This window comes from Callithrix jacchus, chromosome 3, assembly GCF_049354715.1.
Source record: "Callithrix jacchus isolate 240 chromosome 3, calJac240_pri, whole genome shotgun sequence".
In the NCBI taxonomy this organism is placed as follows: domain Eukaryota; kingdom Metazoa; phylum Chordata; class Mammalia; order Primates; family Cebidae; genus Callithrix; species Callithrix jacchus.
This window is the reverse complement of record NC_133504.1, coordinates 157,419,697-157,443,692: the sequence shown is the minus strand read 5'-3', so window position 1 is coordinate 157,443,692 and position 23,996 is coordinate 157,419,697. Positions and strand designations below refer to the sequence as shown.

The 23,996-nt window shown below is 36.5% G+C and overlaps 1 protein-coding gene and 1 long non-coding RNA gene across 2 annotated transcripts in view; one reads left to right on the top strand and one right to left on the bottom strand.

Annotated features, from left to right (window-relative positions):
• The window catches only part of LOC103792076 (uncharacterized), a 31,380-nt gene extending 22,601 nt beyond the window's left edge, over window positions 1-8,779 (bottom strand). Inside the window, exon 1 of the long non-coding RNA XR_001910701.4 lies at window positions 8,615-8,779. This is a non-coding gene — a long non-coding RNA (uncharacterized LOC103792076). The remainder of the gene's footprint in view (window positions 1-8,614) is intronic.
• A 983-nt stretch (window positions 8,780-9,762) lies between these two features.
• DTHD1 (death domain containing 1) overlaps window positions 9,763-23,996 on the top strand; it is a 66,339-nt gene continuing 52,105 nt past the window's right edge. The window contains exons 1-5 of the mRNA XM_002745927.7: window positions 9,763-10,126; window positions 12,122-12,737; window positions 15,800-16,130; window positions 18,616-18,795; window positions 19,874-20,118. Of these exons, the coding sequence (XP_002745973.4) occupies window positions 9,856-10,126; window positions 12,122-12,737; window positions 15,800-16,130; window positions 18,616-18,795; window positions 19,874-20,118 (1,643 nt within the window). The 5' untranslated portion in view covers window positions 9,763-9,855. The remainder of the gene's footprint in view (window positions 10,127-12,121; window positions 12,738-15,799; window positions 16,131-18,615; window positions 18,796-19,873; window positions 20,119-23,996) is intronic.

The following is a 23,996-nucleotide window of genomic DNA, read 5'->3' as shown; positions in this document are numbered from 1 at the left end:
TTAAAAACAAAATTTTAAATATCAAATGCAGCTTCTGTGGAATGTTGCAGCTAATTCTGAATTAAGAAATGAACCAGTTAGTGGTTACATATTTCTGACAGCGCTGAAAAAAACAACATGCAGCTAATGATATCATTTCACACACAGACCTAACACATAGGCTGAGGCGCACCTGGAAAGGCATCCCACAGAAACTTCAGATTTTATCATTACAGATTCATTCTTTAAAAATTCAGATAGGGCCTGGCACAATGGCTCTCGCCTGTTATCTCAGCATTTTGGGATGCTGAGGTAGTTGGATAATTTGAGGCCAGGAGTTCAAGGTCGGCCTGGCCAACATGATGAAACCCCCTTTTAACTAAAGATACAAAAGTTAGCCACATGTGGTGGTGCATGTCTTTAGTCCCAGCTACTGTGGTGGCTGAGGCATGAGAATTGCTTGAACCCAGGAGGCGGAAGTTGCAGTAGCTGAGAATTGTGCCACTGCACTCCAACCCAGGCAACAGAGTGACATTCTGTCTGTCACACACACACACACACACACACACACACACACACACACACAAATCAAATAATTCTGGTGAGGCGACTCAAGACCTGCGAAGACTCTAGTGCAAGTGGGTTTATTCAGGTGATTTTTGACAGATGATGCAAGGTAGCAAGAGATACAAAGAGTAATTTGGAAGGTATGCTGAAAGGGATAGATGGATGGGAAACATGGCCAGAAAGGAGATGCCAGTGATAATTTCATAATGAACATGCTAGTTAGGGCCAGACGTGGCTATTCTTCCCACATATTGCCACTCATTGAGTTTCTAGAATGTCCCTGAACCTGGTGATAAGACCAATGATGAGGGAAAGTAAAGCAAAAAAGAAGATTGATCACATTTTCTCTTCTGATATTGGACATGGTTAATATCTATAGTGGATATAAATAATGTAAGATAGTTGATAGCATAAGATCAAGTGTGTCAAGACAGCAACACTCTCAGGGGGAAACAGTTATACTTCTAAAGAGCTTAATATTGTCCATGTATTTTATATATATATATAATATTTTTATTGCATTTTATATATATATATTTTTTTCTTATAAACAAAAACTCTTGAAGCTCATTGTGTACAATGTCATCCTCCTAATAACGATGAACACTATGGGGTCCTGAGGTATTCTCAGCTCACAAAAATTTAATTGGGAGAACTAAAATATTTCTAAAAAGCAAATATTAGGCATTCCTTTGCATCATTTCCCTACCTGAAGATAGTTTTCTTGATGTTGAGTGTTGAGTTTATGCTGAAGAATTTGATTCTTGCAAACTTATTTTTACAGTGAGAGGACAATTGTCTGCTGACAATTCAACATTCAAAGGGATGAGTGTATGACATCTCCAAAAGATGTCATAAAGTACAGGTAGGGACTTTTTATGGAGGTAGGATCTAGAATAGGGCAGTTGTATTTAATTGGTGAATCTTGTTATGATAATCTAGAAGTAAAATAGAAAACCTGGAAGTGATATGGGAGGAATATGTTGATGTCAAAACACGAGAGCTTTTCTTTGTCTCCTTTTTTATAAAACTCTTCTTCATTAATGTGTTTCTTTTTTGTCTTTTTCAGAACTACTTCTCAAATCACTAGTCACATTCTGGTGGAAGTCAAGCAATGAAGATGGCATAGAAACACATTCCAAATACTATGATTCCATAAAGTATACAGTAGCAGTTCATCTGGCACACCCTCGTTTGAATATCTGTCTCAGAAGATTTTGACAGAAGAGAAAGCGGTCTCATTTCTATTTAACATGAAAATTTATTTCATTGGTTTCATGTCACAGGCCCGTGACTGTATAAAGAGTCATAATCTTTACAAACAGAATGACTCACAGAGACACATTGCAAAGCTATAATCCAAAACACTGATGTTAATTTCAGAGGCCATCAATGGTGTTAAGAAGGAGCATTTTTTGGGCCGGGTGCAGTTGCTCACGCCTGTAATCCCAGCACTTTGGGAGGCCGAGGCAGGTGGATCATGAGGTCAACAGATCGAGACTATCCTGGTCAACATGGTGAAACCCCATCTCTGCTAAAAATACAAAAAATTAGCTGGGCATGGTGACGCATGTCTGTAATCCCAGCTACTCAGGAGGCTGAGGCAGGAGAACTGCCTGAACCAGAAGCCGAGATCGCGCCATTGCACTCCAGCCTGAGTAACAAGAGCGAAACTCCATCTCAAAGAAAAAAAGAAGGAGCATTTTTTAACCAAATAATTGAACACTCAGTTACTTTTCAGTTCTAATTCAGTTTTTGACACCAAAATGGACCATTTTCTTTACATAATGAATGCAGAACTTGCCAATAAGAACTTCCAATACTAAACTTCTATGTAAAACAAAACATCTCAAAATCAGTAACTACTTTAATGAAATGGTAAAAAAAATTTAAACACAAAGGAAGGAAAGTATCTCTGCAAGCATGTCTATTAACTTTTCAGATTTGGTGACTTCTTTCTAATTAATTCCTTTACCTCTGTTCCTCATCCACATAAAAATGACAAAAATTAAAGAGAAGTTTCAAGCCTATAATAAAATTGCTCCATTGTTGGTATGTAATTTTTTTTTAAATTCATTTTTCAGTTGTCATAATTCATATGAGAATTATTAAAATAGAGTTAGTTGCCTTTAAGGACCTTATTTGGAGGCCACTTTTTAAAAATTATCTAAAAATAATTGTGGTTTTTAAGAGACAATTGGAAATTTGAACCCGATTACATACTTTATGATATTATTGAATTTTATTAAGTATTTTCTAGATGGGAGAATGGCACGACGATTTTCTTAAAAGAATGTGTGGATTGCTTAGTACATTTCAACATTGTCTTAATCATCAAATATCTGTTGACCTTCTGCTGTATCTAGTGCTCTGTGATCCAGGTTAAGTATTCAATATTAGGCCATTACCAGGTGGTAGTTACGCTATCTCTGTTTGAAGTTCACATCCGGCCCCTTTGATTGCTTTAAATTTGAGGTCATTCTTGAGAACGTGCCACCAAATTCCAAGCATTTTCAAATGATGAATTACTCTTACAAACTAAATGGAGTATGTGTTAGCTGATCTGAAGTAACCCACTTGAAGTGATGCGTTGGGTCCACTCTAATACCATTATCAAAGGATCCCTAGGGAGTGCAACATTGGGCTTATTTTATTTTAACATGCATATTTAGTTTATATCAAAGCAATATAATATACATAGTTTAAAAAAATCACATAGTACGACAACAACTTGGAAGAAAAGCAACATATCCTGGCACCTTGCCCTTCGTCCACCCCAAGTACCAGAGCATCTGTCTTGGCCCTCCAGCACAAGGCCATCAGGAGCACACCTGTCATTGAATAAGCAGGACTCATTACCCATTTCAGTGAGGGAAAACTCACACCACAGAGAACCCTGGGGTGTCTCAGGTAAAGGATGTTAAAAGGGACTTATAAAAGGATTTGGGCTTTGGGTTGGTGACTCAAGGGAAGTCTCCTGCTCTGAATTGGATGCAGTCTAAAAGTGGATATGATCTGTGATTGGTTATCTCCGTAAGTCTTATCCATAGAGAGGGCAGACTAGAGCAATGCTAAAGATGAAGTTGTTAGGAAGCAATTCTCACTCATATTAGCTGAGAGACGTGAATGTTTAGTCTTTTGTGGCTTGAACAATGCTCATGTGTTTAGATATGATTCTAGTGTGATCTTCAGTTTGTTTTGATCCATCATAGTGATGATGTCCTGTGATTTTTTTTTAATGTTTAACAGAATGCCAACACCTAGGTATGAGTGCCAGGACAGCTGGTAGCAATCCCAAGGCTTTGCTGGTAGTGCCAGACTAGCTCCTGGAAGTCAGAGGTTGCTTTGTTCTTTCCCGTGTCTTTCCCCAGAGGCAATCACCTTAAACTTTTTAGCAGTTTCTTCTGGCACTTACTTCTAGACTCCTAACAGTTTTTCTTTGTTTTTAAATATTTGACTTCCTGCTATAGAAATAACACTTTTTTCTCTCTTGTATCCACCCTACTATATACATTCTCTATGTACATGCCTCCTATACCCATCTTAATAATACATTTATATCGCAATTTTTATTTTAAAGTAATTATAGACATTTATTATTGTAGCTATGTAAATATTATTCATAATGGAACTATATAATACACGATTATATATTCTTTTCTTTCGAATTTAGTTTTTCCAGGTTTTAATATTTCTCTTTTATTTCTGTTGCTAAATTATCAACAATTCTTTTCCTCAAGTCTCTAATAGAATTGTAAAACTTCTCTTAAAATGTTTAAAACGTCAGATAATTTTTCAGTTCAATTTTTTTCTGCTTGTAGACAGACTTCTGAACCACTCTGATGACGGCTGCAGTCAGAAATGGGAGCTTTCTAGGGCCACAGCATTGCTGTTGCCCTGGGACTTCACTTACAGCACTTGATTTAGCTCTCTTTTGCTGGATTTTCCATTTCCTGACTGCAGAATCTTCTTTTTTCTTGCATCATTCTGTTGCTTGTGATCAAGTTCATCTGTGAGTAGCTTCCCAAAAATGGGTACACAAGAGATAAATAGTTTGACATTTGCATACCCGAACATGCCCTTTCTTTCTCTGCACACTTGAATGATACTTTGGCAGAAACAGAATCCTGAATTGGAAAGAGGTTTCCCTTAGAATAGTGAAATCACAGCTTATTAATTGCTAGGTCTTAGTGTTGCTGTTGAGAAGTTCAATGCCTTTTGATATAAATGTGACAGTTTTTCCCCTCTTTGGAGGCAACTGGAATGTTTGTCCCTGGTGTGAATTTGATATGACTGTTATGATTATTTTTTGCATATATTGTTCTAGGCTCTTTCTGCCTAGAGTATCACAGGCTTTAATTCTGAGAAACATATCCATTTTTTTTTTATTTCATTCACTCTGTATTCTCTTTCCGGAACTCATATTAGTGGGACCACTTGGATTTAACCTTTAATTTTCTTAACCTCTGTTTTCTCCCTATTGTCCATCTCTTTGTCTTTTGTTTGATGTTTTGGGGAATTTATTCAACTGCTTTTCTTTCCCATATTAAGAAAACTCTATTATCATAATTTAATTTCAGTGAGTCCTTTCTCATTGCTGCCCTTTGAAAGAAAATATTTTCTTGTCTTATGAGTGCATTATTTTTTCTTATCCTAGACTCTGAACATGCTAATTATAGATTCATCTGATATTTTCTCTTCCCTGTGTTTGTTCTGTTTTTTTCCCAAGTTCTTTATTTGTGTTTGTTTACTTTATTCTCTGGCTTTATATTAGAGGCTTTTTCAAATCCCAACTTGCTTGGTTTTTATTCCACTTAAAGTGAGGCCTGAAGAGATAGTTTGGAAGCTTTATATGATGCAAAGCTTCACTGTGGATGATGTGGCGGGGGCGGAGCAGGCTTTAGGGGTAGGAAATAGGGAGAAGGGCACTGAAAGTTTCACTAACAGTAGGTTTTCTGATGGAGTGTTCAGTTACTCCACGGAGGAAACTTCTCATTTTCTGCCTGGGAGGATATGCTTCCCAGCCCATGTTCTTGGAGTTGAACAGAAGAACATAATTTAACCCTGTAGAAATTCACTTAACCCTCATGGTCAGCGTGGCACCCCTCCAGTTCTCTGTTCTGCTCAGCTTTGCTGCCACCACTTATTCAGAGAAAGTCTCTAGCTTCTGATGGGTGGGAGTGAGATTGTTGCCTGGCTCTTTGGCTCTTTGGGGCAGAAGAGAGGAATCTAGGAATCTATCTGCACTCCAAACAGAGTTTCAACGAAAACATTTGTTTACAACCCTAAGTTTACTTTTACTTTCAGAGGTCCTAAGTGTCTCTAATTCTGGGAATTTCTGAGATTCTGTGGCAAGAACTCACCTATTTTCCACTGTCTGAGCGCTTAGGTTTCAGCTCTATTCGATTATTTACTACTTGTCCATCTGCTTTTTGCCTTCCAGAAGTTTGTTGACATCTTTTGTCTATCATCTTGTCACGCATTCTCTTTGTCTTTTGGGATTTATATATTGTTTTACCCTTTTTTTTTTAAAGACAAAGTCTCACTCTGTTGTCCAGGCTGGAGTGCAGTGGCACAATCTTAGCTCACTGCAACCTCTGCCTCCCATGGTTTCACTGTGTCAGCCAGGATGGTCTCAATCTCCTGACCTCATGATCTGCCCACCTTGGTATCCCTATTTTATCCTTTTAAGTAGAAATCATGGATGGAATATATATCTAATCTACTTTGTTTAATCAGAAGTGCTAGCTTTGATTTTGACCACTTGCTCTTTGCAAACATTTTTAAATTGATAAGCACATTAAAAATTCTGATGTATAATTTGTAGTTTTCTAGTGCAATAAGTTACTAAAGAAAACCATTTCTTTTCCCTCTCCTTCCACTCATCATCTACATGTATGAGGTTATCTTAAACAGACAAAAGATGACTAGACCTTCAATATGAATTTTCAAAAGGGGAAAATTATTCTGGACTATATGTGCCAAAGTCTATGAAATTCAATGAAAATAAAATCACGATAGAACTAATAACATTGACTCATAATACTTCAGGCATACATAACTCTTTTGCTTACATCTGACCTACCCACCACTACCCAGTATAAATGCCATAAAAAATAGCACTCTTCATTACACTTCAAAACTTTATGGTCTTCACATCCTGTTTGGCATTATAGCTTGTCCAATCTATTGCATGTTTTTATTTCTTTAGGTAGTAAACAAGGAACTAGCCTACTATTTGAATTTTATCTCCAATCCACTTAGTTACTTTTAATGTTAAGAAAAACTGTTGCCTTCTTGACCACATAATGGTATGAATTCAAGACTGCATACTAGCATCAATGGAAGCACTGAATTCTCAATAAGAAAGTAAAAGGGGTCATAATAACTTGTAGCAACAATGAAGATGTGACTCAAATGTTAAAACCATCCAGATGAATTTCTGCAGTTAACTTTTGTGGGTGTCTTGACTGCGATTGTCTGTTCTGTCTGTGGTTAGCGACATCAATTAATGGAAAACAAGGTGCAGGAACATGCAGATGCATGTTTTAACAAGTAAATGTGGCGTGGCCTGTGGTAGGTCTCACTTTGCAAATATTACATGTTCTTAAGAAGCCAAACAGAAAACAAGTTTAAACCTGAGGAGAGCAAGTGTGAATGAAATGGAGGAGAATGTTTGGGTTTGTTTTTTCTCCCTGAGAAATAATTTTCCCACGTATCTAGAAATAAATGTAGATTAGCCAAGTGTTCCAGCATTATTTCATTATCAGTTTTATTCAGTACTTAAAATGTGCTTGGTAAATTCTCCATTGATCTCTTACACTTCCAGGGATTCATTTACCACTTATTTACTGATGACATTCAAATATGCCAATATTATTCTAAATTTTTAACTTCAAACACATTCTAAGGAATTTCTCTGAGTTACCTCAAACTCAGCAAATCTAAAATTAAACAAATTATCTACCCATCAAGCCTAATGCCCCCCTTAAATCCATCCCTCAATAGTCTTACTGTCTATGTAATCATCTAAATTTAAAATTTTAGTCATATTCTAATACTAAGCATAGTTCTTATACCAGTGGTCAACAAATATTTCTCAATTAAATAAATGAATGCATTTTCAATGCTTTCTATTCCTTTCCCTATAATCTGATGGTTTGGCAAGTTCAATAAGTTCTATCCACTATACTTCAAATCCCCTCTCATGGCACCCGCTTCTCTCGTCTGTTCTGTAGCTGTTTTAGTACAGACCTTCAAGCCTTCTAACTCTTATGTCTCTGCCATCTAAAGGATCTGCATCCCTGCAGCACAGATTTTATCACATTGCAACCTGATTCAAAAATATTCAATTTCTCTCTTTTATCTGTAAACCAACATTCTAATTTCTTCTTCTCCTCACTCTCCACAATTACTGAACTCTTCATTTGCCACTTCTCCTGACTCATGAACTGAACCTTCCTCCAAAGCTATACTTTTCCATTTTTGATCTTACTGTGTAATTTCATGCCTCCATGACTTTGATCGTATTATTTCCTATGCTGGAATGTCTTTTTTCTTTTACACTCTAGCCTGCTTATCCTTTAGTTTCTAATTCAAATATCTGCCAGGCCTCTAAGCAGTATTACTTTTTTTACTCCTTAAAGCTATTATGATACTTTTTCTTTATATTTCTGCTCTAGCGCTCAACAGTCTAAGCCTTATGTTAATAATCTGTTCACACATCTGTGTCTTGAAGTCCTAAAAAGGCCTGACCTCCAGCGCTTAGTTCCTGTCCTAGAGTAAATGCTATAGGAAATTTCCAAACCGGCATGGAATTAAAGCCATGTATACGTTACTATTGGGAATGACACATCTATTTAAGGTGTAAGAGAAATAAAATAGAATTCAATGAGAAAGTCTTTAGTTTAAGAAGATTTAAATGATGCAATTTATGAAGTGATATGAAGTCATGTTGCAAAAAAGGTCCATTTTTCAGCAAACAGAAGTTAACTGAAAAATAAGACACTTAGGAGAGAAGGAGCCTCTCTCCACTCTGCAGCCACCAGTACTCAATACTGCTCTTTACCTTTCCCTTCGAAGTCTTTGGAAGTCTTTAGGGCGGTGGCAGTCATTCTTCATTATTTATTCTCTGGGCTTGTTTTCCCATCTTGTCTTCCAGGTGCCCTGAGTGTGGCTTTTAGAACTCCAGTGCTTAAGATGAGATAAAGTTTGTTGCCTGTGGGAGGGAAGCAGTCCGGCTTCCCTTTGAAACACTTTTATTTCGTTCCAGTGCCCCTGAGGGAACATGAGCCTCTCTGGAATGTCCTCACTGCCCTCTCCCCTTTGGCGTGGGTGTGTGTTCTCCCTTCCTTCAGTGGCGGGATTGGAGAGAGTTCTGGCTTCCTCCAAATACCCACAAGTGCTGTATCACATAGCCCCATATACAATGTGCTGGCTGGCAGATGGGCAGCAGTGGGGAGAGCTTGTTGTATCTGAATTTTAATTACACATAGTAAAGACTCATTGCTAGTTTAGAGAAAGCTACTCTTCAGGTTTGCTTTCTTTCAGTGAAGGGCATTTTATCCAATTAGAGGGAAATTATCACAGGCCAAGTTCCTATCTCAGTCTCTGCAGATTTGCCATAGAAGAAGATGCTAATTACACTTACCTAATGGCAATAGGCTCTCTCCAGTAGAGGAATCTTTTTAAACTCTCGGTCATAAAACTATTCTACATATACATATTAATTAGAGTGAATTGTCAGGACCTCATATGTAACCATATCCAGCTTCAACATTTATTAATTCTTACAGAAAATTTTATACATCTACCCAAACCCTATGCTCCCAGATTATTTAGAAGCAAATCAGACATCACATTATTTCATCCATAAATATTTTTAAGTATACAGGATTCCTATGAGCAATATTGTTGAAATAGTTTACCTTTGATTAATAAACTTCTTATCCTACCTGGAATCCATATTTTGTTGCCTCAAAACTTGAAAAGTATTTGGGACTTACACAGTATATTGAATCTGTAAAACTTACATGGAGAATTGGATCATGTGAGTGAGCTCTACCCCAGTGATTAATCTATTCTGTACACAATAGCATCCATGGCACAGGAACGCCCTTCCTTGGTCACCTAGTAACTTTTCACTAGTCAACACTAAACTGAATAAACTATTATGTCATGAGAAAGTACTTGGCTAGCTGACTTGGATCATCTCCTAGAGTTTAGGAGAAATAACCATTGCCAAGTTTGAATTTGCAAAACCTTTAGGCTTTGCTGGCAGGAGAGAACGTACCACTTTTGGATCATAATATGGATACGGAATACATGGGCTCAGGTAAACTGGGCCAAATACTGAAGCAGATTTGGAGACAAAACCAGATGCTAAAGCAGGCACTCCTGGGTGATGACCTTTGTGAGGGGGCTGGTGGGGCCACTTGGATGGCCACTGTGGTCTTTCTGGGTCAGGAGCTCAGCGGGGCCCTCCACCAGCTGCTGGAGCACACAGCAGGCACCCTGCATTCCACCTGCCAGCAGCTGTGTGTGCTGCTTGACAAGGAGAATCAATGTGTCTCGAGACAAGGCAAGTATTTTTTTCTGTTTTATCCTTTCTTTAAGAAATATTGATTAGGGCAAGACCTGAGAGGGGCTATGAGCCTATCAAGAGGCTCCGATAGAGTTTCTGTCCACAAAAGACTAACAATGTCATAGGGGAAATAAGTTGAGAGAAATGCACAATAATGCCAGGGACATTGGGGCCAGTCCCATTAGAAACACATGAATGAAGTGCTTTGGGACTTTAGAAGCAGTCCAAATCCCATCTGTAGGGTGGGGAGTTGAGAAGTTTGCTAGAACAAATGTGGCATTTCAGCTGAAGCTTAAAGAATGAATTGGATTTGTGCAGCAGGAAATAAGGAGCCTAGGACCTAAGATTAAGAGACAGGAAAATACAGGCCTAGTTTGAGGCAGAGCTAGTAGTTTTGTGTGTGTGTGTATATGCGTGTGTGTGTATGTGTGTGTGTGTGTGTGTGTGTGTGTGTGTGTATCAATATAATATTCTATCTCTAGGGTCATTTCAACTTAGACTTATTAATTGCAAAATTACTGGGAAGACTGGAGGGGGCTGGGATAGGGAATTGGATACCCACACAGTGGGGCTGGAGAGGGATTCTTGGGAATAGGTCCAGTTATGGATGCAGAAAAGTACAGAAAGGCAGGAAGAATGAGGAATCTGATGAATATAATCCAAGATAACAACCATTACTCCATATAAGCATATAAGTGGCATCATGAAATCCAACTCTAAATAATACAGTATCAAGATAAGTGGGCAGGTTCCATCTATAAGGAAATCCCAGGGTAGATGATATTAAGAAATTTAGTCCTAAAGGGCAAATAGTGGACATCAGGGAAATCTGTCCAAAGGCAGCATGACTGAGAAGCTATCAGCTGGAGTCCATAATCAAATCTTTAGTCTCTGGAGAGAGTGTAACGTGGTCCTTGGCAACATAACGGGACAAAGATATATTCAGGAAAAACAAGGACTTGGCTACCAGAACAGGAGTTAAAAATAAAGACAAGTTCTCAGGTATGAGACAAAAAAGCAAAACAAAACAAAACAAAAAACAAGTTGTCAGAACTGGATCCCAAAGAAAAGCCCAGACTAGTGAAGGGATGATTTGTTTTAAAAACACTAAGCTATGGGGCCTTAAATTACATATTCTTTAGTTCAGAACTGAATTCTAAAGACTAGAGAGGTACTAAGCCTTCAAGAAGTCACCAGGTGACCTCAGTAGTGAGGAGAAGCAGGATGAACACATAAAAGGGTGAGAAGAATGATGATGGAGTGAGAGGTTATATCAGATTAGACTCTGCTGAGAGTTTACTCCACAGGTTGTCTTGATTTAGTAGGCTTTGAGTGCCCACTGTAGGTTCCAATCAGAGAATTGCTATGGTCAGCACTATTCTTTGAAGGACAAATTTGAAAATTATCATGATCACAAATTCATCAGGAGGAATAGTATAAACATAATCCGGTTCTCATAGCAGTAAACTAGGCTCCAAAACATAGCATCTACATTGGCCGAAATAACGGAGGTATGGTGTTTCTGCTACCCAAGCCTCATCTGGAGTGTGCACCTAAGTTTTGGCCCAGCATTCTAAATGGATCATTGATAAACTGTTGTACATCCAGTGGCAAAAAAACAGTTCTCAAAATCATACCAAATGAAAAACAATTGAGGGAGAAGTTGACTTCAGTTCTTATTGGGGGTGTGAGAGGTTATGACATCTGTCTGTCTTTAAATATTCTGTCTTTAAATATTCAAAGTATCTTCATAAGAGGGATTAGGTTTACTCTTTGCTACCATGCTCAAAGTGTTTTGTTGTCAATCCGACAATGTTAAAAGAGTGACAGTTGTACAATTACTTCTCCTTCAGGAGGTTGGCTTAAATGCCTAGTAAAGGTCTTTGTTGGTTTCTAAAATTATCTTGCCTTGTCTCATTAGATGGCAGTGCAGAAACATGATTTAGTTTAGTTTTGTATTTATTCTTTGTGTGTCTATGTATGTGTGTGCAGAAATCTTTACTTTCATAGACTGCCTCATAAAAATAACTGAACATTTGGGGAGCACTGCTGCATTTCTAAAGAAAGAAGAAAAGGAGATGTGTAATTTATGCTGCATGCATGATGAATGTACTCCAGAGCAGACAATGTCTTCCATTCAAGATACGAAAGCAGCCTACATTGCTGCAAGAGGGGAACTAAACGCCATAGAAACAGCTACTGTTTCTCCCACAAATGGAGAGGAAAGTCATTACACAAACCAGGTCCAGTTAAAAGAAAATAAAACACACATGAGTTCAGCATTAGGGGAAAAAGAAAACAATACGTCATTGAATGGATGTGTAATGGGGCAAGAAGAGTCACAGAACAAAATGTTCCCAGATAATGCAGAAAATGAAGATGAAAAACAAATAGAACACATAACTGTTGAGAGCATAAATGGCAACAGGGAAGAGATTCATGGCATAATCCAGACAACAGAGAGAGAAATTCAAGAGACCTCAGAAAGCCAAAGAGAAGAAATGACCACATCCTCAATAATATGTGATATCTCCAAGAAATATATAAATAGTACTCTTCCCAATGATTCAGAGAATATAAAGCACAAGCATAACATGATGGAAAAGGAGTAAGTACATGCAATGTGAGAAGTGCTTAAGTATGCCTACTTATGTGTGTGTTTCTATAGTTAGTACATGTCTTAGTTCATTCAGGCTCTTATAACAAAGCATCATAAAGTGGATACCTTTTAAACAGCAAATATTTATCTCTCACAGTTCTGGACGCTTGGAAAGCTTCCAAGATCAAGGTGCTGGTAGATTTGGTGTCTGGAGAGGGATTTTTGGTTCATAGAAGGTGCCTTCTTTCTGTGTTCTCACTTTGTGGAGAAAGTGAATGAGGTCCCTTGGGCCTATTTTATAAAGGCATTAATCTCATTCATGAGGGCTCCATCCTCATGACTTAATCACATCCCAAAAGGTTTCGTATCCTAATACCATCATCTTGGGGGCCAGGGTTTCAACGCTGAATTTTGGGAGACATAAACATTTAGACTATAGCAATATGCATAGTATTTATACATGAATAAAATTTCCATTTCATACCTCCAAAAGATATTGTAAATCAGTAATTCAGTTTAAATCGTTCCTATAAAAATTGATATGACCACTATTATTAATATTGTTTGTTTCTTACAGCTTTAAGTAACAAACACATTTCATTTTTTTTAAAGAGAAAGAAATTGAGTAGCTAGGAAAGTAGTTAAAATGAACAATTGTCCAGATCACGGACACTTTGCAAATTGCTACTATTTCAATTATAATAAAAAAGACTAGAAGACTGCAGAATGTTAGAAAATTTGGAAAGAATGTTTTAGCCTCAAATTTGCTTTATTTATATTCTCAAGAAAATCATTATGAGTTTTAAACTTGGGTCTGTAGAACTCTAGGGAGTTCCTGGATGAGCTTTGGGGGGTTCTTAAAATTGAACATGTGTGTTCAGACCGATTCCATTTCCTCGGATATGGTCATCAGATTCTCTGAGAGAGACTGTGACTTCAAAAAAGTGAGAAAGACCAATCTATTTTATAAATCTTCTCTCCTGTGCAAAGAGATAATAAGGCCCTATTTGTCCATATAAAGTAAGATATTCACAGACCATATTTTCCCAGACAAACAAAACACCCAAATTGTTTTGGCAATCAGACAAACTTAAATTTCACCTTCTGTTTTATTATACACTAATTTCTTGGCCCTAGGCAACTTGCTTCATTTCTTGGCCTCATTTTCTTGTTTGTAGAAATAATATATACATCCTGGGATCATTTGGTAAGGTCAATTGAGAAAATCATTTAAAGGACCTAGCACTAGGCCACGTTTTTAGGTATTCACACCCAGGTAGATACTAGTCTATTAATTTATTTTAGCCCAACACCCCCCACTTTCTTCACCTGCCACTCACTACTATCCTTCAGTTCCCCCACCTCTGCCGTATTGTGCTGTTGCTCTTTCCGGTTTACGATACCATTTTGAGGACTATGATCTTAGGCAAGTCATTTTGCTCGTCTTGACCTTAGTTATCTCGCCTATAAAAAGAAGAGTGGTTTTAATTTAGCTGTAAGGGTTCTAAAGGTCAGAGTCTGACGAATTCTATGGATGAGGATATTCAGCCCATGATAGACCTACAGGATTTGTAAGAATTACCGTTCCGGGCCGGGCGCGGTGACTCAAGCCTGTAATCCCAGCACTTTGGGAGGCCGAGGCGGGTGGATCACGAGGTCAAGAGATCGAGACCATCCTGGTCAACATGGTGAAACCCCGTCTCTACTAAAAATACAAAAAATTAGCTGGGCATGGTGGCGCGTGCCTGTAATCCCAGCTACTCAGGAGGCTGAGGCAGGAGAATTGCCTGAACCCAGGAGGCGGAGGTTGCGGTGAGCCGAAATCGCGCCATTGCACTCCAGCCTGGGTAACAAGAGTGAAACTCCGTCTCAGAAAGAAAAAAAAAAAAAAAAAGAATTACGTTCCGAAAAAACAACTGCTAAAGTAGTCGGTATGTGGTTACCTAGTGTCACTTGAGAAAAGCATTGAGGCTTCATATTCGAACATTCAGAAATGACTCACAGCAACTGATAATGAGTCATTGCCTGAACCACTCCCTCTAACACCTCCTTTAGGTGTTTCCTGGTTAGTGATTTCCTCTTTGCAGCACCCAAACCAATTGTGCTTGGCTTGTGTATTTGAGAAGTTGAGTACTAATTGCAATCCCTCAGCCTAGGAAGCCATCAGGCCACATAAAGGATGTGTGTGATAAATAAAACCTCACTCATAATCTATTGTCAATTCCCCCAGATAGCTTTCTGAAAGAAACCTATCTCTTCTTAGCTGTCCTGGTGTATCCACAAAGGGAAAACAAGGCTAGAATAAACCAGTGTGATTACAGCCATCTGTTACTTAATGATGGGGATATGTTCACAGCAATGTGTGGTTGAGTGATCTTGTCATTGTGCAAACAATGTAGAGTGTGCATACACAAATCTTGATGGTATAGCCTACTGCACACCTAGTCTATATGGTAGAGCATACTGCTCCTAGACCACAGACCTGTACAGTATGTTACTATACTGAATACTACAGGTAACTATAACACAATGGTAAGTGTTTGTGTATTTAACCATATCTAAACATAGAAAAGGTACAGCAAAAATACAGTATTATAATTTTATTGGACCACCATTATATATGCAGTCCATTGTTGACTGATATGTCTTTATGTTCTACATGTCTGTACTTTATTTTTCAAATTTTTAATTAAAAAAATTCTTAGTTTTTAAAATTTCAATAGGTTTTTGGGGAATAGATGGTATTTGGTTACACGAATAAGTAACAATAGTAACAAAAGTAATTACAGCTAACATATATAACACCTATAGTGGACCAGACATAGCTCTAATTACTTAACATGTAATGATTCATTTAATTCCTACTCCCATGTGATTGGTATTATGTTATCACCATTTTACCATTGAGGAAACTGAGACACAGAGAGGCTGAGTCTCAGGGTCACAGAGTTGATCAGTGGGAGAATTGGAATTCACACTAAGACAGTGTAGATTTAGTCTGTGCGTTTCTGCATTTAGCTGGAGAGTACATAAATCAAATTAGAAAAATGACATTCTTTTTCTCCCTCCAGGTATCTTGATGTGCTGAGCAATGAGGCTGACCCCCAAGTGTCTTGTTATATTACAGCACCATCACACGTTCTACAACAACTAGAATGCCGGATAATAAATAACATGAGTTCTTTAATAGTGGGTGATAATGAAGAGTTAGTTAGCAATGTCATAACTGTTGAATGCTTAGAGAAGGAAAAGAGAATTCCATTTCCAATAGGCATTGCAATTCCATTCACTGCACGGTACAGAGGAAATTACAGAGATATCATGGTAAAGATATGTGACTTAAACCTTCAATCAAGTTACCTAAACCCAAATTCACTGGAAGGAATAAAGGGAGGTTATAAGGTTAGTGAATTCTTGGCTGTATCTACATTTGCTGTTTGGCTCATCTTCTAAATATTACTCAGACTAATAGATTGTAGTGTAGATATAATTGCTCCACTAGTAATAAATGGAAGGATATATGGATTTGTGCCAGGGCATTCACAATTTATTGCCATCCATAAAGATCAAAAGACAGAAATGATTAGCCAAAGTTAGGAATGGAGAGCCTGGGTCTAGCACCTACCAAATGTTATGTTTTTCCACCTGGGAAACAAAACCAACATCATGGCTTAACTACTTTTGTGCTTTATACTAACTTCAGACCAACATTTCTAATATGATGGACCCTTGTCTAAATTTAAGAATGTTGGAATCCCCAGATGATAATAGCTTTATTTTTTATCATTCATGGGTTGAGAAAACATATAAAAAATTTAAAAATTTGTGTATTTGTGTGTATGCCTTGAGCTTGTTAGTAAGTCTATAAATGAAATTTGGTCTATGCATGGAAGAAAGTATATGTGGTAGTTAAGAAGTGTGCTGTAGGAGAGTACTGGTCAGGTTCGAAATAGGGTTCTACACTTTCATGCTTTGTGAACTTGGGAAAATTATGTAACCTTGCTGTGACTCAATTACTTCATCTCAAAAATGAACATGATAACAGTGTCTACCTGGTATGGTTGTAAGGATTAAATAGGTAATACACTTATGAAGATAGAAGGAAGCCTAGAAACACAGGTTTGTTGTTAATAAATTATCATTTTCATGTCAGATTTTAATTGTAACAACTCGGAGGCTCTGTATGATCACAAATTCATATGCTGTAAAGAGATAATATAACAACTATTAAATTTAGTATGGAGTTCACAGAGACTAATATTTAAAGTTTTTCTTTGGGCCACTGAACTTCTTTTTAAGCAATTAAAATATTTATCTTTTTTAGCTTCATATAAGTTGTCATTTGATGAGGAGGGCAGATAATAAATATAAAAAAATCGATATATACATAGAATTATTTATGACATATTTATTTTCTGATTTTGATTTTTTCTGGGTCTCAAGCAAGGTTATATATAGTTGAATACAAAAGCTAAGCATATTCCATTGACTTATTCCAATTCCTGCAACTAATACATTTTATATTTAGTCTCAGAACTTTATAGGTATGATAGTCTAGTCAGCATTGCCCTTGATTGGGGCTCTTACACTTTGGCCAGTTTGTGTAACTATCATAATAAAAGCAAAACTACGTATAGCCCACTTGTCACAAAATAAGTTTGGGGGATGTTTAGTAAACGGATAATTGAAGCAAAAAGAGACAGAGAGAGAGAGGAATAGTCAGAGAGAGAGGGAATCATTGTCTATCATAACAAATATAGGCATAAACTTTTCTCTTTATAGTAAGAAAAAAATTTTACCTTCTGGATTACTTCCAAATTTTTATGTGGATTGTATGATATTTTAAAATTCTAATTATTTAAAAACCCTTTTGGGTTTTCAGTATCTATCAAATGCGATTTAAGTGCACAGCAACCACCATTGGTTTCTAGAAGATCTTTCTTTTTCACCTCTCACAATTTTCCCTCTGGCAAGTTAACAATATTCATCATGCACTGAATTTTCCCAGAGACAGATTCATTCAGTGATATTGTGAAATCTCTGCCTTAGTCAGCTTTCAAATGGTAGACTATTTTCCACTGTGATTGTTCCGAAATGTTTTTTTGTGTGTGAGCATGATTATCCATTCATGCTGGGGCAGAGCCTGGCTGTTGTTTGGGGAATTAGGAAGAGACCAAATCACTTCTGAGTCTGCCTCCTCATTTTAAGCTTTGGTGATTATAGGAGGAGATCATTTTGTTTTCATTTATGTATGCAGTTCCCTTTTGTGCAATATAAAAGCTTGAGTATGTGTCTGTATATATGCATTACAAATTTGAATGTCACTATATAAAGAAGAAACACGAATGTCTTCGTCATTTGCTCCCACTGCACAGAAGACAGACAGAGAGAAAATGACTTTAATTGGGGAATCTAAGATATTGGGAGCTATTAGAAGAAAGAATTTGCAGTACAGGTGTTATAGCATTTGAGCAAACTACCCAAATAATGAAATTTCAGTCCTTGGAATTCCCTAAAACAGTATGGAATGTTTTGGATAAAGGTCAGTATTTAAAATTCATTCTCACTAATGGAGGTTAAAATTCTAGAAATGATATTTGTGAAAACACTGAAAATAATTGCCCATTATACACACAATTTTGAAGAAAGATTTAAAGAAATATGTTGCTTTCTGCTTTTTATTGTGCAGTCTAAATTCAAGAAACTCTTATCTATTTCTACATACTCTCATAAAATGACCTTCCATTTTAAGTTAATGGAATCATTTCAAATTGTAGGTGATTACATCAAGAGTGTATAGATTTTTTTGACAATCCTCAGAGTCTAAACAGCAAGTATTTTTCAAATCAGTGCTATAGCTTGTTTTAATGTTCTTTATTCTATACAGGGGACCTGTGCTGCAGTCAAAGTTTACAAATTGGGTATCTTTTCTGTTATGTCTTGTTTAAAGAAAGAGTCGTTCACAGTAACAAAGAAAGGCCTCACACTTAAGTCAAGCATGGATTCCCGAATATCCTTAAATTACCCTCCAGGAGTTTTTACCTCTCCAGTACTTGTGCAGTTAAAGGTAAGCATATTAATCATTGGTCAGTTCTTGCTCATAGATTTTGTGGGTCACCAAGCATGGTTCTAAAGAACAAAGAAGGTACCAATATTTAATATAACAATACATGGATTATTTTCTTGTAGTTGTAATGGCCTAATAATATCAGCAATAATGTAATGATGTTGAGCATGTTAAATCTCATTAAAAAAATCTTCTTTTTATTAGGAAGTTTTTCCCAGTTAGTCTTTTGGGTTGTTTTGTTTCTTATTGGTAAAATTTATGTTGCATATCTATGAAAGAATTGATTATAGACTTTGGAAAATTCATATATAACTCAAAGATTTTGATCAGAGAGGATGGCAAAAAAGTGGATAATCAATTAAAGTTTTATTATTATAAATATTTGGTTATATTTAATTATGAACAGCCCTTTTTGGGAATGAGGATTTAATGTATGCAAACACTATTTGCAAATGGCATGCCAATGTATATTTTATAAGACTTATTTCCAAATAATATTCCCTGTCCGTCTAGCCTCTTTCCCCTCCCACACTCTCCTCTCTGATTCTCCCAGTTGTTAATATAAGTGGTAACTAAAGAAGAACAATTAGGAAGAAAACATATAATAAATATCTTATATATAGATATTTTCCATGAACTTTGAAATTTTGGAATCATCTTAGCTATTTTTTATTTTTAACCATTCTTATGTGAAAGGAAATGAATAAATATAGTCATGTTTTTCTAGTTTCTAAAGATCACTTGCTCTAACAAAAGTTCTAATTAGAAATTATTCTAAAACATCTATTTTCTTTTCTAGGTCATTTTGTTGCCTGCAATTAAGTGTGTTTCTTAGCTATTTATAACATTAGACAGGGAACCCAGATTTCAGAAATACTTTGTAAAAAGGGCCCAAATACTGTGTTCTTTTATACACTATAAATATTTTATAAAATGCAGTGTTGATTACAGCTAACAATATATAGAGAAATGTATAAAACTGTGCTCTGTAGAATTTTTTAAAAACTGGTTTAGTAATGTACCAACAGTTTGCCTCTTTTCTATTACAATGTAAGAAAAATATATATTTTTTGTTTAGATCCAACCAGTTGACCCAACTCTGGTGGCACATTTAAAAGCACAGCAAGACACTTTCTACTCAGTACTATCCACAAGCCCTCTGGTTCACATTCAGCACCCATCAACTTATGCTTTTCAGAAGCCAGTCACTGTATTTTTACCTTGTTCTCCATATCTTGGTAAAAACAATCTTGGGTCTGAGATAGATCATAAAAGAACAGCGAGTGCCACAACAAATAGGATGACACCTTTATATTTCAACAGGTGAGTAAGTTTCTAATGTTGTGAACTGACTTATGTCAAACAAAGAAACTTAGATGATTAAAACTTTCAGTCAAATGTTGTGTATTTAAACTATGTATTAAAATATTATGAAATATCTTTAAACTAGAAATAAAATATTGCGGGTCCACAAAAAATAATAATTATAGCTGCTATGGACCCAAAAATTCCCACAAGCATAAAGATAAAGATGGAGACTATAAGAACACTAGCAGAAATGCATGCTGGGCCTGTCACATTTTCAAACCTTCGATCTATTCTAAGCACTGGAAATTCTGTAAGCACAGGTAGGAGAAGGGCATGCCTTAGTCCAGAGGAATTATTCTCAGTAAAAATGGCTAGATGCTGACAATTGAATCAGTTATTATGCAAAGGGATATTGTCTCTAGACTCAAGAAAGAAATTTGAATAGCTACCAAACTAAAAATGGTAGATGAGCATTCATTCAAGGGTAAGAAAAAAATCAAAGTGCTACATGGCGTTTTAGGAAAAACATCAATATCGAGATTTCTAAAGAATATCAGAAACAACAATAAAAAACAAACGTGTAGAAATACAAAGGAAGAGAGCATCATTTTGATGTTTCACAGTCATTTGAATAATGAGAATTAAAGTTACCTGGAGAATATTAAAGAAACCTACTTTATAAGTTTAGTTGTGACCAATAAGCATAATTGCCAAGAAACACTAGCAGAAAGTCATCAGAATAGACAAAGAAAGGATGAAAAGACAAAAGGATGTGCTATAAATATAATAAGCTGAGATGAAAAGGGATCAAAATATGATAAGGAGTCATTTCAAAGGGCTGCAACCTAATAATGATAGGTACCATTGAAAAAGAGGCCAAGCAATCATAAAAAAAAGCAACAATGAAAGGTGTCGGTGAATTTCATGTTTTCATGTTGATTAAAGCCTTGAGTTAAAACGTGCTGATTGGTTATTAGGAAAGATTTGTGAAAAAAACACCTATGACATAGCATGACAAACTGAAATGTAGGTTTAAGTAAAACATAATTCCATAAGCATCCATTCACCAGAAACAGATTATGTAAAAAAAGGAATGAAATCAGTCTGCTGTCAGTCATACTCTTTGCAGCACTAATATCAGGAAAAAAAAAATGAACCAAAACTTCAAAGTTGTCAAGTTCTCAAAGGGCAAGATTGAGAAATTAGGGTTTTCATCCTACAAACATGTCATTTTGTTTTTGTTTAAATAGAAAGGCTCACAGAATGGAGTACTCACATGTTTTTAACAAAATAAGTAGATAAAATTAATAGGCTGACTTAATAAGATTCAAGATATTGAGAACAAACAAGTATTATTCTTACTTTAAAAAAATTGATATTAAGCATAAATAATATAAAAGTAAAAAAATTTCAAAAGTAAAAACTTATATGATGGAGAGAGAAAAGAAAGAAAATAAACAAAACCCTAGCAGGGTGATGTGTCTACTTTTAAGAGCAAGTTTAAGCAAGATAATATAAATAAAATAAACAGGACAATAAATAGAAATGAGTTAAACATAATTTATACTATTGCTCATATTTCTTAATCTTCCTTTGATATTTTTAAATATTTGATATGATGTGCTTGGGAGATTTCCTTAGATTTATTATACACATTATTAATTCTTTATCATTTGTTTAAATTGTTCATTATATTCACTGTAATTAACATTTCTAAAATGTTAGTGCTTTTTCCAATCTGCTTCGTTGTTTACACTATGCTTTATATAGCTGATCCCTGAACAATGAAGGGGGATTAGGGGTGCCAAGCACTAAGCAGTTGAAAATGTGTGTATAACTTTTGACTCCTCAGAAACTGAACTACTTAAAGCCTACTGTCAACCAGGAGAAAAGCCTTATCAATGATACAGTCTATTAACACATATTTTTTTGGTATATGTACTATATACTGCTTCTTATAATAAAATACACTAGAGAAAAGCAAATGTTATTAGGAAAATCATAAGAGAAAATATGCTTACGATTCATTAAGTAGAAGTGGATCATCATAAAGGTTTGCATCCTCATCATCTTCATGTTGAGTAGGCTGAGGAGGAGAAAGAAGAGAGGTTGGTCTTACTGTCTCAGGAGTGGCAGAAGAGCAAGAAAATCTGCATACAAGTAGACCCACAGAATTCAAACCTGTGTTGTTCAAGGGTTAACTGTATTTCTTCCTCTATTCCTTTAATTATTTAAGTATACTTATTTTATGGTCTTTTTTTTAGATTGCTCTATCATCCATCTATGAACATGATAACACTGTATTATCTATCTAGGAACATAGAGTAATCTTGCAGACTTTCACACCAATTCTGTTCAATGGCTCTTACCTTTAGACATTTCATTTCCCAAGTATTGATTTTAATTTTTGATCAGATGTAAATATCAGCTCTTCTCCCCACTTTTCCCCCAAGCTGAAGCAGTTAATTTTTTGTGTGTGCTTCTTGACTACTTTCTTGAGTCAACAAGCCAAAGGGTTTTGGTTATTGCTACCTATAACCAAATAGCGAGAGAGGATTATGCCCTTCTGAGATCCCAGCTTCATGATGAAACTGAGATCCCGGCTTGCTGTTCAAGCTCCCTTACTGCACAGCTGGAGGCTGTATCTTATGCCCAGGAATACATTTTAAACAGTACCTCCAAACCCTGGCACATGTGCATGTTTGGGGTTGCAAAGAAGAGGCTGATAGGGAAAGGAGCACCCACAGAATTAATTCCTCGAGTTCCCTAGGGAAGAAAGAGAATTCTTGCATTTTACATCCTTGAGTCCAAATCTAGGGGGGATTTCTTTTTCAGCTTTTCAGTTCACATAATTGTGTGTATGCTTGTGTGTGTGTGTGTGTGTGTGTGTGTGTGTGACATTTTGTCCAGAATGCCTGTGGAGGTGGAAAATGGCTATTTGTCATCAAATTAGCCAAGTTGCTAGAAATTGCCACTCTTTTTGCCTTTGTACATAATCTCTTTCCTAGGAAATCTTTATTCTGCCATATTTAGATGACAAACTCTTGTCCATTCTGTAAGATTCAGTTCAATTCTTTCTTTTTCTTTTTTTTATTGCATTTTAGGTTTTGGGGTACATGTGCAGAACATGCAAGACATTTGCATAGGTACACACATGGCAGTGTGTTTTGCTGCCTTCCTCCCCTTCACCCACATTTGGCATTTTTCCCCAGGCTATCCCTCCCCATCTCCCCCACCCCACTGTCCCTCCCCTCTTCCCCCCTATAGACCCCAGTGTTTGGCACTCCCTTCCCTGTGTCCATGTGTTCTCATTTTTCATCACCCACCTATGAGTGAGAATATGTGGTATTTCATTTTCTGTTCTTGTGTAAGTTTGCTGAGAAAAATGTTCTCCAGATTCATCCATGTCCCTACAAATGACACGAACTTATCATTTTTGATTGCTGCATAATATTCCATGGTGTATATGTGCCACATTTTCCCAATCCAGTCTATCATTGATGGGCATCTGAGTTGGTTCCAGGTCGTTGCTATTGTAAACAGTGCTGCAATGAACATTCGTGTGCATGTGTCCTTATAGTAGAACGATTTATAGTCCTTTGGATATATACCCAGTAATGGGATTGCTGGGTCAATTGGAATTTCTATTTCTAAGGCCTTGAGGAATTGCCACACTGTCTTCCACAATGGTTGGACTAATTTACACTCCCACCAACAGTGTAAAAGTGTTCCTTTTTCTCCATATCCTCTCCAGCATCTGTTGTCTCCAGATTTTTTAATGATCGCCATTTTAACTGGTGTGAGATGGTATCTCAATGTGGTTTTGATTTGCATCTCTCTAATGACCAGTGATGATGAGCATTTTTTCATATGTTTGTTGCCCTCATGTATGT